Raw genomic sequence first — 12039 nt, 5'->3', positions numbered from 1 at the left:
GGCAAGGACACCTGGCACACACAGACAGAACGCCTGCGCAGGGTATGTGAATGGTTTTTACCTTTCAGACCAGAGAACAAAGTACACAGGAGAGACACCTGTGACATACATTATTTTGAGTTTAGAAACATCTTGGATATACAATTCTGGGATATTATTGTCAAAAACCGAAGGGCCTAAATCTACCGAAACTACCTGGAGGGTGAACAAACGTAGAGTAACTGGGCTCTGAGGATTTCATGGATGTTGTTTGCCAAATGGATTGTACTTGAGAGACGTAAACTGAAGTTGGAGAGAAGGTTGTTAACGGAACTACCAGCCAGGACTCCATTTTGGAGGAAAGGTAAGGTTCACATTCAGCGTTTCCCTTCTCTACTGGCCGTTAGAAGGAAGCTAATGTTTTCCCTTCTCTACTGACTGTTAGGAGGAAGCTAAGGGTTTCCCTTCTCTACTGACTGTTAGAAGGAAGCTAAGGGTTTCCCTTCTCTACTGGCTGTTAGAAGGAAGCTAATGGTTTCCCTTCTCTACTGGCTGTTAGAAGGAAGCTAATGGTTTCCCTTCTCTACTGGCTGTTAGGAGGAAGCTAATGGTTTCCCTTCTCTACTAACTGTTAGAAGGAAGCTAATGGTTTCCCTTCTCTACTGACTGTTAGAAGGAAGCTAATGGTTTCCCTTCTCTACTGGCTGTTAGGAGGAATTTAATAGTTTCCCATCTCTACTGACTGTTAGAAGGAAGCTAATGGTTTCCCTTCTCTACTGGCTGTTAGGAGGAAGCTAATGGTTTCCCTTCTCTACTGACTGTTAGAAGGAAGCTAAGGGTTTCCCTTCTCTACTGACTGTTAGAAGGAAGCTAATGGTTTCCCTTCTCTACTGACTGTTAGAAGGAAGCTAATGGTTTCCCTTCTCTACTGACTGTTAGAAGGAAGCTAATGGTTTCCCTTCTCTACTGACTGTTAGAAGGAAGCTAATGATATTTAGTATTTACAACACTCCCATTTGATTGTTGTCTCTCAGCTATGTTCAGGATAATTTAATCAAAGCTCTGTATTAGTAAGTCTAAAAGATTTATATTTCCTGTGTTTTTTTTGTCTTGGTAAAAGGCCACTTGAATTCTTAGTGTTCCATAAGCATCCATATCTTTATCTGGGACTGACAGATTTGTTTTACCAAATAATTTTGAACATCCTTCTTCATTATCATAAGGCTGACCGTTTCTCATAATGTATAGGCTGACTTTAGTGTGTCATAAATTCATAGAACAAAACTGACAATGTTATAAAGTCATTATCTAGAAGAAAATAGCCTCATTATTCACAGCAGTTTAGTCACTGTATCATTGTCCCAAATGGCAGACCATTCCCAAAATAGTCCCGATGGGCCCTGGTCAAAAGCTGTGTACTACAAAGGGAACAGGTTGTCATTTGGGATGCATCATGTACATTATTACAGAAAGCCTCTCGTGTGTAAAGCCAAAGCAATTACACATTCCCTAAATGAGCTGAGAGAGACTAGAGACAATAGTAATGATTAATCATGGATTAGCTATAATGTACAGTATATTACACACACACACACGCACAACCCCTGTCAGCAAGCAGGCAATAATTATTATTACACCATATATAACGCCATAACAGCAGTCACGAATGTTATGAAGCGTGAAGAATCGGTGGTTTTCATTAGTAAAGCTTGAGTGCGTAGGCTGCTTGCAGAGATAGAGACGACTATAGTTGAACTGATTCCCAGTGAAAAACGGATGGACCGTTTGCTCAATAGAGAAAGGCCTTCCTGGAAGAACGGATGGACCGTTTGCTCAATAGAGAAAGGCCTTCCTGGAAGAACGGATGGACCGTTTGCTCAATAGAGAAAGGCCTTCCTGGAAGAACGGATGGACCGTTTGCTCAATAGAGAAAGGCCTTCCTGGAAGAACGATGGACCTGTTTGCCTCAATAGAGGAAAGGTCCTTCGGAAGAACTGATGGACCGTTTGCTCAATAGAGAAAGGCCTTCCTGGAAGAACGGATGGACCGTTTGCTCAATAGAGAAAGGCCTTCCTGGAAGAACGGATGGACCGTTTGCTCAATAGAGAAAGGCCTTCCTGGAAGAACGGATGGACCGTTTGCTCAATAGAGAAAGGCCTTCCTGGAAGAACGGATGGACCGTTTGCTCAATAGAGAAAGGCCTTCCTGGAAGAACGGATGGACCGTTTGCTCAATAGAGAAAGGCCTTCCTGGAAGAACGGATGGACCGTTTGCTCAATAGAGAAAGGCCTTCCTGGAAGAACGGATGGACCGTTTGCTCAATAGAGAAAGGCCTTCCTGGAAGAACGGATGGACCGTTTGCTCAATAGAGAAAGGCCTTCCTGGAAGAACGGATGGACCATTTGCTCAATAGAGAAAGGCCTTCCTGGAAGAACGGATGGACCGTTTGCTCAATAGAGAAAGGCCTTCCTGGAAGAACGGATGGACCGTTTGCTCAATAGAGAAAGGCCTTCCTGGAAGAGCAACACAAAGTGAATAGCAGGAAAACGGGGTCTTGTTATGAAAGCACAAACAGGTCTGCGTAATAATCAGATCTGTCTAAACGTTTCTTACTCCGTGAACAAATACAGAAGTTGTCTTTCCAGTTTGCACATCATTAGTTGATGTTAGGTGACGAGCAGCTTTATGAAACTGTTACCGGGGGATACGGCCAGTTAGTTTACTCGATGGCAGGTCGACTTTCAGTTAGGCCGCTATGTTTTCCTGACAGAAATAGTTTGTTAGGCTGCTATGTTTTCCTGACAGAAATAGTTTGTTAGGCTGCTATGTTTTCCTGACAGAAATAGTTTGTTAGGCTGCTATGTTTTCCTGACAGAAATAGTTTGTTAGGCCGCCATGTTTTCCTGACAGAAATAGTTTGTTAGGCTGCTATGTTTTCCTGACAGAAATAGTTTGTTAGGCCGCCATGTTTTCCTGACAGAAATAGTTTTAGCTCGGCCAGTATGGTCTCCAGACAGAAATAACAGAGCCTCCAATTTTCTGAGAGTCTGGAGTTACATTCAAAGCCTACCATGCAAGCCTGGAAAATAATAGGTTGGCATTGGTGAAGGGGTTTCTTCCATTTTGTACAGTCTGTGTGTTTACCTCCTCATGAACATGCTTGGGCCTACACAGTGCTCAAGCATAGGCCTTGCCTACTGTTTCTCCCCCAATAACAGTTGTGTATTTCAGGCAGCTGATCACCATGGAGCCCCCTGGAGGACTCCGAGTGCCCATTGATGTTCTGGGAGAGAATGAAGCGTTGCAGCAGTTCTTTGACGGTAAGACATTCTATAGTTGTGTCCCAAACAGCTCCCTAGTGTGTGTGTGTGTGTGTGTGTGTGTGTGTGTGTGTGTGAGAGAGAGAGTGTTGTGCGAGTCAGAGGAAGCTGGTGGGAGGAACTTTAGGAGGATGGGCTCATTGTAATGGCTGGAGGGTGGGGTGAGGGTGGGGTGAGGGGGGAGAGAGAGGGTGGGGTGAGGGGGGAGAGAGAGGGAGGGGGGGTGGGTTGGGAGGAGAGAGGGTGAGGGGGGGAGAGAGAGGGGGAGAGAGAGGGTGGGGGGGGAGAGAGAGGGTGAGGGGGTGGGGGAGAGAGCGAGGGGGTTCTGGGGGAGAGAGAAAGAGAGAGAGGGGGGGGGGTGGGGGGAGAGAGGCTCTGATTCAATGTCTCTAACCTTTCAGAACTGTCTTTAATGATCACCCATTAGGTTTAATGATCACCAATTAGGTTGAAAATATATTCAAACAGTGATTCATCTTCCCAAAGTTACTACAGTTAGATTAGTTAATAGGTAATGTTGTGAGGCGGTTTCAATTGAGAAATAGATAGTCGTTTGCCTAGATCAGTCCACTGTCAAGTTTCAAGTTTTTTATTAGTTGTATGTACGGGATATGAATGGTATACATCGTCCAATGAAATGCTTACTGGTAGGTTCCTTCTACAACAATAAGAAATAATATAAAATAAGAATTTGAAAATAAATGTCTCAGTAGAATAGAATATATTTTTTTTAGCTTAAGTGTAATAAAGGAAGGCACAATTTCTAGAACAATATTTCCACGTGTATTGGAGAAGGGGGGATGGGGCAGTGTATAAACTGAGCAGTATAATAACAGTCTGGTAGCAACAGTTGTGATGTGTGTGTGTATAGCGTGAATGTATATCACAGGAGGTTGGTGGCATCTTAATTAGGGAGGACTGGCTCGTGGTAATGGCTGGAGCGGAATCAGTGGAACGGTATCAAACACATCAAACACGTGGTTTCCATGGTTTCCATGTGTTTGATAACATTCTATTTACTCCGTTCCAGACATTATTATGAGCCGTCCTCCCCTCAGCAGCCTCCACCAAAGTGTGTGGGTGGGTGGGTGTGTGTGTGTGTGTGGGTGAGGGCTAAGGTGAGGAGAATCAGAGCGGGTGTTCAGTCCAGTTCAAGTGTTCAGCAGTCTGATGGCTTGTAGATAACAACAGGCTCAGAGACAGTTTCTATCAGACCTCCTGCTCCGATACAGTCTGCCTGACGGTAAGGGAGAGAACAACTCGTGACTGGGGGTTGTGTGGGGTCCTTGATGATGCTGTGTGCCTTCCTCAGTCACCGTTTCGAGTAGATGTCCTGGTTGGGTGGGAGCGCGGTCAGGAGGGCCTTGCAGTCGTGAACGGAGCAATTCCCATACTTGGCCGTGATGCAATCAGTCAGGATGCTCTCGATGGTGCAGCGGTTGTATTTGGAGAGGACCCGGGTTGGCATGCCGAATTTCTTCAGCCGCCTTAGGAAGTAGAAACGCTGTTGTGCCCTCATGACAAGAATGGTAGCGTTGTTTGTCCATGATAAGTCCTCTGTGATGTGGATGCCGAGGAACTTAAAACTTGTGACTCTCTCTACCGCAGTCCCGCTGATGTGGATCGGGGCATGTTCCCTCCTCTGCTTCCTGAAGTCAACAATCAACTCTTTTTTGTTGTTGTTGTTGCTGACATTGATGGAGAGGTTGTTGTCCTGACAACACAATGCCAGTTCACTTACCTCCTCCCTATCGGCTGACTCGTCTATGTTGGTTAACAGGCCTACAACCGCGGTGTCGTCAGAACTTAATGATGGAGTTGGGGTTGTGCAAAGCCACACAGTCGGTGGGTGAACAGGAAGTACAGCAGAGGACTGATGACACACCCCTGGGGGGGCCTGTGTTGAGTCAGTGTGGAGCAGCGAGAGACTTCCTGGATGTCTGGAGCAGCGAGAGACTTCCTGGTTGTCTGGAGCAGCGAGAGTCTTCCTGGTTGTCTGGAGCAGCGAGATTCTTCCTGGATGTCTGGAGCAGCGAGAGTCTTCCTGGATGTCTGGAGCAGCGAGAGTCTTCCTGGATGTCTGGAGCAGCGAGAGACTTCCTGGATGTCTGGCGCAGCGAGAGACTTCCTGGTTGTCTGGAGCAGCGAGAGTCTTCCTGGATGTCTGGCGCAGCGAGAGACTTCCTGGATGTCTGGAGCAGCGAGAGACTTCCTGGTTGTCTGGAGCAGCGAGAGTCTTCCTGGATGTCTGGCGCAGCGAGAGTCTTCCTGGATTTCTGGCGCAGCGAGAGTCTTCCTGGATGTCTGGCGCAGCGAGAGACTTCCTGGATGTCTGGAGCAGCGAGAGACTTCCTGGATGTCTGGAGCAGCGAGAGACTTCCTGGATGTCTGGCGCAGCGAGAGACTTCCTGGATGTCTGGAGCAGCGAGAGACTTCCTGGATGTCTGGCGCAGCGAGAGACTTCCTGGATGTCTGGAGCAGCGAGAGACTTCCTGGATGTCTGGAGCAGCGAGAGTCTTCCTGGATGTCTGGCGCAGCGAGAGACTTCCTGGATGTCTGGCGCAGCGAGAGACTTCCTGGATGTCTGGAGCAGCGAGAGACTTCCTGGATGTCTGGAGCAGCGAGAGACTTCCTGGATGTCTGGCGCAGCGAGAGACTTCCTGGATGTCTGGCGCAGCGAGAGACTTCCTGGATGTCTGGAGCAGCGAGAGACTTCCTGGATGTCTGGAGCAGCGAGAGACTTCCTGGTTGTCTGGAGCAGCGAGAGACTTCCTGGTTGTCTGGAGCAGCGAGAGACTTCCTGGATGTCTGGAGCAGCGAGAGACTTCCTGGATGTCTCGCTATTGTCTGCCTCGAAGCGAGAATAGAATGTGTTAAGCTCGGCTGGGAGCTTCGGTGGGCACCACACAGCTGGATTTGCCTTTGTAGTCTGTCATAGTCTGTAGTCCTTGTCACATGCGTTGTGAATCTGAGTTGTGGAACATCAATTCAAGTTTGAGACTGTATTGTCTTTTTGTGTCCCTAAAGAATTTGCGGAGCTCGTACCTGCTAGCTGTGTACACGCCGCACGCCACAGAGTCATCGGGATCCGTTCTGCTGACATTGAATGCTGCAGTACGGATATCTCCGTTCATCCAGGGTTTTTGGTTGGGGGTATGTCCGAATTGTTATTGTGGGTACATCATCATCAACACATTTCCTAATGAAGCCTGTGACTGACGATGTATACTGAAAACAAATATAAACGCAACATGTAAAGTGTTGGTCCCATGTTTCATGAGCTGAAATAAAAGATCCCAGTTCTGTGTTGATAGTTCTGCGAAAGCTTGGTCCTCTTCCCTACTCACACATTCCATATCTGGAGTTAAAGTTCAAAGGAGACAGTTATTTCACATTTTGTAGGCTAAAAATGGACAGCATACAAGGACCGATAAGGTGCTTATGACAATTGAAATACGGTCATAGAGTTAGCAGACCAGAGACACTTCCCAGCCCTGTATCTACACAGGTGCAGCAGAGCTCTGACGTCGTGGGCAGCTCAAGGCCACCTGTCCCACAATCAGAGTCACACAGTAATTAGATCAAGGCCAAACACATCGCTCTCAGGGACAAGCTACTAGGACATTCTTTAAAGAACCTAGAAAAGTTAAGGTCTTTGTTTGTTGCGTTAGTGTTTGTGACAGGAAAATGTCGCCTTGCATTTAACTCGGGTACATGCTAGGTATGTATTTGATCCAGGTCTTGTCCATAATATGTGTCCTGTCCCAGTCACTACACTGATGTGTTGGAAGCAGAACTCAGCCAGTACTGTGTGTATACATGTATATACAGGCTGTATGTATGGCTCTGAGGTGAGCTCACCGTAGACATAGACTCCCCTACTGATGTGTTGGAAACAGGACTCAGCCAGTACTGTGTGTGTACATGTATATACAGGCTGTATATGGCTCTGAGGTGAGCTCACCGTAGACATAGACTCCCCTACTGATGTGTTGGAAACAGGACTCAGCCAGTACTGTGTGTATACATGTATATACAGGCTGTATATATGGCTCTGAGGTGAGCTCACCGTAGACATAGACTCCCCTACTGATGTGTTGGAAACAGGACTCAGCCAGTACTGTGTGTATACATGTATATACAGGCTGTATATGGCTCTGAGGTGAGCTCACCGTAGACATAGACTCCCCTACTGATGTGTTGGAAACAGGACTCAGCCAGTACTGTGTGTGTACATGTATATACAGGCTGTATGTATGGCTCTGAGGTGAGCTCACCGTAGACATAGACTCCCCTACTGATGTGTTGGAAACAGGACTCAGCCAGTACTGTGTGTATACATGTATATACAGGCTGTATGTATGGCTCTGAGGTGAGCTCACCGTAGACATAGACTCCCCTACTGAGGTATTTGGACATTGAAGCTAAAACATTTCATTTGGCTCTTATACTCCAGCATTTTGGAATTGACTTAAAATGTTTTTTATGAAGCAACAGTACAGAATGTCACCTTTTTTTAATTTGAGGATATTTTCATACATTCCTGTTTTACCGTTTTAGAAATAAATGCACTTGATGTGTCTAGTCCCCCCCCAGGATTTTTTAAAACTGCACTGTTGGTTAGGGGCTCGTCAGTAAGTAAGCATTTCACTGTAAGGTCTACCTGTTGAATATGGAGCAGGTGACTAATAAAAATGTATTTGATTTGAAGGTGTCATAAGTATTTGGACAAATTCACATCTGGTGTATTAAAGTAGTATATGGGACCAGATACTATACTTGTGCCTAAATGTAATACGTAGGGGAGTGTACACACAGTAGATACACAGCAGGACTGGGAGATCAACCACATCACACACTGAGCAGTCACTTCTTCTAGCGACCTTCCTATTTTCTATTACTGCTGTGTCCTGGCTGATAACAGTGATTACTAATGTCTCCTACAGTACAGGGAGCCTCTATGAGCTGTGTCCTGGCTGATAACAGTGATTACTAATGTCTCCTACAGTACAGGGAGCCTCTATGAGCTGTGTCCTGGCTGATAACAGTGATTACTAATGTCTCCTACAGTACAGGGAGCCGCTATGAGCTGTGTCCTGGCTGATAACAGTGATTACTAATGTCTCCTACAGAACAGGGAGCCTCTATGAGCTGTGTCCTGGCTGATAACAGTGATTACTAATGTCTCCTACAGTACAGGGAGCCTCTATGAGCTGTGTCCTGGCTGATAACAGTGATTACTAATGTCTCCTACAGTACAGGGAGCCTCTATGAGCTGTGTCCTGGCTGATAACAGTGATTACTAATGTCTCCTACAGTACAGGGAGCCGCTATGAGCTGTGTCCTGGCTGATAACAGTGATTACTAATGTCTCCTACAGAACAGGGAGCCTCTATGAGCTGTGTCCTGGCTGATAACAGTGATTACTAATGTCTCCTACAGAACAGGGAGCCTCTATGAGAGCTGTGTCCTGGCTGATAACAGTGATTACTAATGTCTCCTACAGAACAGGGAGCCTCTATGAGAGCTGTGTCCTGGCTGATAACAGTGATTACTAATGTCTCCTACAGAACAGGTAGCCTCTATGAGCTGTGTCCTGGCTGATAACAGTGATTACTAATGTCTCCTACAGTACAGGGAGCCTCTATGAGCTGTGTCCTGGCTGATAACAGTGATTACTAATGTCTCCTACAGTACAGGGAGCCTCTATGAGCTGTGTCCTGGCTGATAACAGTGATTACTAATGTCTCCTACAGTACAGGGAGCCTCTATGAGCTGTGTCCTGGCTGATAACAGTGATTACTAATGTCTCCTACAGTACAGGGAGCCTCTATGAGCTGTGTCCTGGCTGATAACAGTGATTACTAATGTCTCCTACAGTACAGGGAGCCTCTATGAGCTGTGTCCTGGCTGATAACAGTAATTACTACTGTCTCCTACAGTACAGGGAGCCATGTATAGGGCAGGCTACAGCGAGCCTAGAGGTGATGGACCACACTCTGATACGCTGTAATGGTTACATACTGATATTAACGATGGGTTAGTTTCACCTGGTGACCTATAACCTTGGCAGATTCATGTTCTGTAGAGGAGAGAGAGAGAGAGCAAGATCTAGAGCGAGAGAGGGAGCAAGATTTAGAGCGAGAGAGAGAGGGGGGAGAGAGGGGGAGAGAGAGAGCAAGATCTAGAGCGAGAGAGGGAGCAAGATTTGGAGAGAGAGGGAGCAGGATTTAGAGAGGGAGCAAGATTTAGAGAGATTTGGAGAGAAAGAGAGAGAGAGGGAGCAAGATTTAGAGAGAGAGGGAGCAAGATTTAGAGAGAGCGGGAGCAAGATTTAGAGAGAGCGGGAGCAAGATTTAGAGAGAGAGGGAGCAAGATTTAGAGAGAGCGGGAGCAAGATTTAGAGAGAGAGGGAACAAGATTTAGAGAGAGCGGGAGCAAGATTTAGAGAGAAAGATTTAGAGAACGATTTAGAGAGGGAGCAAGATTTAGAGAGAGCGGGAGAGGGAGCAAGATTTAGAGAGAGACTGTGAACCAGAATGAGACGCTTGTGAATTGTAATGAAAAGTATGTGCATTTCCAGGATGCCAGGATATGAGTGGGGTCCTGGAGAGTGCGGTGGTGGACACCAGCATACTGGAACAGTACCTCAGCAACGACATGGACCCAACATTGTAAGCATCCATGTTTACTTTATTGTACTTGAGGGTAAATCTGTTTCCAGTACAATCTAATACCTTGTAAGCATCCATATTCTTAGTCCATCTACCACCCGTAAACACAGCAGCTGTGTTAAATGGAATGGAGGACACACATAACAGTGTTTACAACACAACGGCACAATCCTTGAGCTGAGGTGGCCAACCCTCCTCCTAGAGACCTACTGGGTCTGCTGGCTTTTGTTCCTGCCCTATACTGTACCTGCTGCAGGTGGGCAGCTCTCCACCATGGCACCAACAGCTACAGCTATAGGCTTTGTTGTTAGCTAGTCAAGACAATGACAAGTAAGGTAAGCAGAGAGAAAGGCTAGTTCTAGAAACCTTGTCTTTGGAGGGCCATGTCTGACTGTGACTTTGGAGGGCCATGTCTGACTGTGACTTTGGAGGGCCATGTCTGACTGTGACTTTGGAGGTCCATGTCTGACTGTGACTTTGGAGGTCCATGTCTGACTGTGACTTTGGAGGGCCATGTCTGACTGTGACTTTGGAGGGCCATGCCTGACTGTGACTTTGGAGGGCCATGTCTGACTGTGACTTTGGAGGGCCATGTCTGACTGTGACTTTGGAGGGCCATGTCTGACTGTGACTTTGGAGGGCCATGTCTGACTGTGACTTTGTCTTCCTAGCATGTTACCAGAGTCACCACCAGATTCTGGTTCAGAACCGTGCTCACCTCCGCAAATACCAGGTGAGCCACTGTCATAATGAAACCTCTTCCTTTATTGGCAATACCTTATCAACAATGGTTGATAGGAATCTCTTTTAATGCCAAGTGTTACAAACAGTACAACCATATCATAATAATAAAATGTTCTGATTAAAATGAATGATATGACTGCCTTTGCCCCGTTCCTAATCTAGACGTAAGCTACGGCTCCCAGGAAGTCTTCCAGCCAGTGACACGTCCTCCAGCCTCATCGTGTCGATATAAAGAGCAGGCACCACAACACCCACCACACCCAGGACTGCCATACCACCAGGGGCTGACTAAGTCTTACACCAAGGTAGGCACATCTCCAGGCTCACTGCCCCACCACCCCCACTACCTGAGCCCAGGGGAGAGCTATATACAGGCTAACACTGCCCCCACAGCGCCCGTCCACCACCCCCACTCCCTGAGCCCAGGGGAGGGCTATATACAGGCTAACACTGCCCCCACAGCGCCCGTCCACCACCCCCACTCCCTGAGCCCAGGGGAGAGCTATATACAGGCTAACACTGCCCCCACAGCGCCCGTCCACCACAAGGCTCTCCAGCAGCATCAGCCTCCTCCACGCCAGGGCCTGGCAGACAGCTACCCCAGGGCCAACGCATCCCCGGTCCCAGAACTACCTCCAGGCCAAGCCCCACACCTAGCCCCAGGCCTAGGACTGCCCTCATCCTGTTTACTACCTGTGCCTGGATGCCATTCAGAACCAGGATATTCATACCTGCCTCCCACAGCTGGTCAACACACAGGGTGAGAACTACTACTAAACTACCGTACAGTACATAAACTACTAAACTACCGTACAGTACATATGGGTACATAAACTACTAAACTACCGTACAGTACATATGGGTACATAAACTACCTTACAGTACATATGGGTACTTAAACTACTAAACTACCGTACAGTACATATGGGTACATAAACTACTAAACTACCTTACAGTACATATGGGTACATAAACTACTAAACTACCGTACAGTACATATGGGTACATAAACTACCGTACAGTACATATGGGTACATAAACTACTAAACTACTGTACACCACATATGGGTACATAAACTACTAAACTACTGTACACCACATATGGGTACATAAACTACTAAACTACCGTACAGTACATAAACAACTAAACTACCTTACAGTACATATGGGTACATAAACGACTAAACTACCTTACAGTACATATGGGTACATAAACTACTAAACTACCGTACAGTACATATGGGTACATAAACTACCGTACAGTACATATGGGTATATCAACTACTAAACTACCGCACAGCACATATGGGTACATAAACGAC

The 12039-nt window shown here is 46.7% G+C and overlaps 1 protein-coding gene across 2 annotated transcripts in view; it reads left to right on the top strand.

The window, feature by feature from the left end:
* The first annotated feature begins 207 nt into the window (after positions 1–207).
* The window catches only part of LOC115189930 (myelin regulatory factor-like protein), a 28965-nt gene continuing 17133 nt past the window's right edge, over positions 208–12039 (top strand). The window contains exons 1-6 of one of the 2 annotated variants that reach the window (XM_029748440.1): positions 208–343; positions 3211–3299; positions 9883–9973; positions 10645–10706; positions 10880–11085; positions 11155–11477. In XM_029748440.1, the coding sequence (XP_029604300.1) occupies positions 3224–3299; positions 9883–9973; positions 10645–10706; positions 10880–11085; positions 11155–11477 (758 nt within the window). In that variant the 5' untranslated portion in view covers positions 208–343; positions 3211–3223. Of the gene's footprint in view, positions 344–3210; positions 3300–9882; positions 9974–10644; positions 10707–10879; positions 11478–12039 lie in introns of both variants that reach the window. The other variant, XM_029748439.1, reaches the window with a different exon arrangement.

Source organism: Salmo trutta, unplaced genomic scaffold (genome assembly GCF_901001165.1).
Source record: "Salmo trutta unplaced genomic scaffold, fSalTru1.1, whole genome shotgun sequence".
NCBI classification, from domain to species: Eukaryota; Metazoa; Chordata; class Actinopteri; order Salmoniformes; family Salmonidae; genus Salmo; species Salmo trutta.
This window is presented reverse-complemented; position numbering and strand designations above follow the sequence as displayed.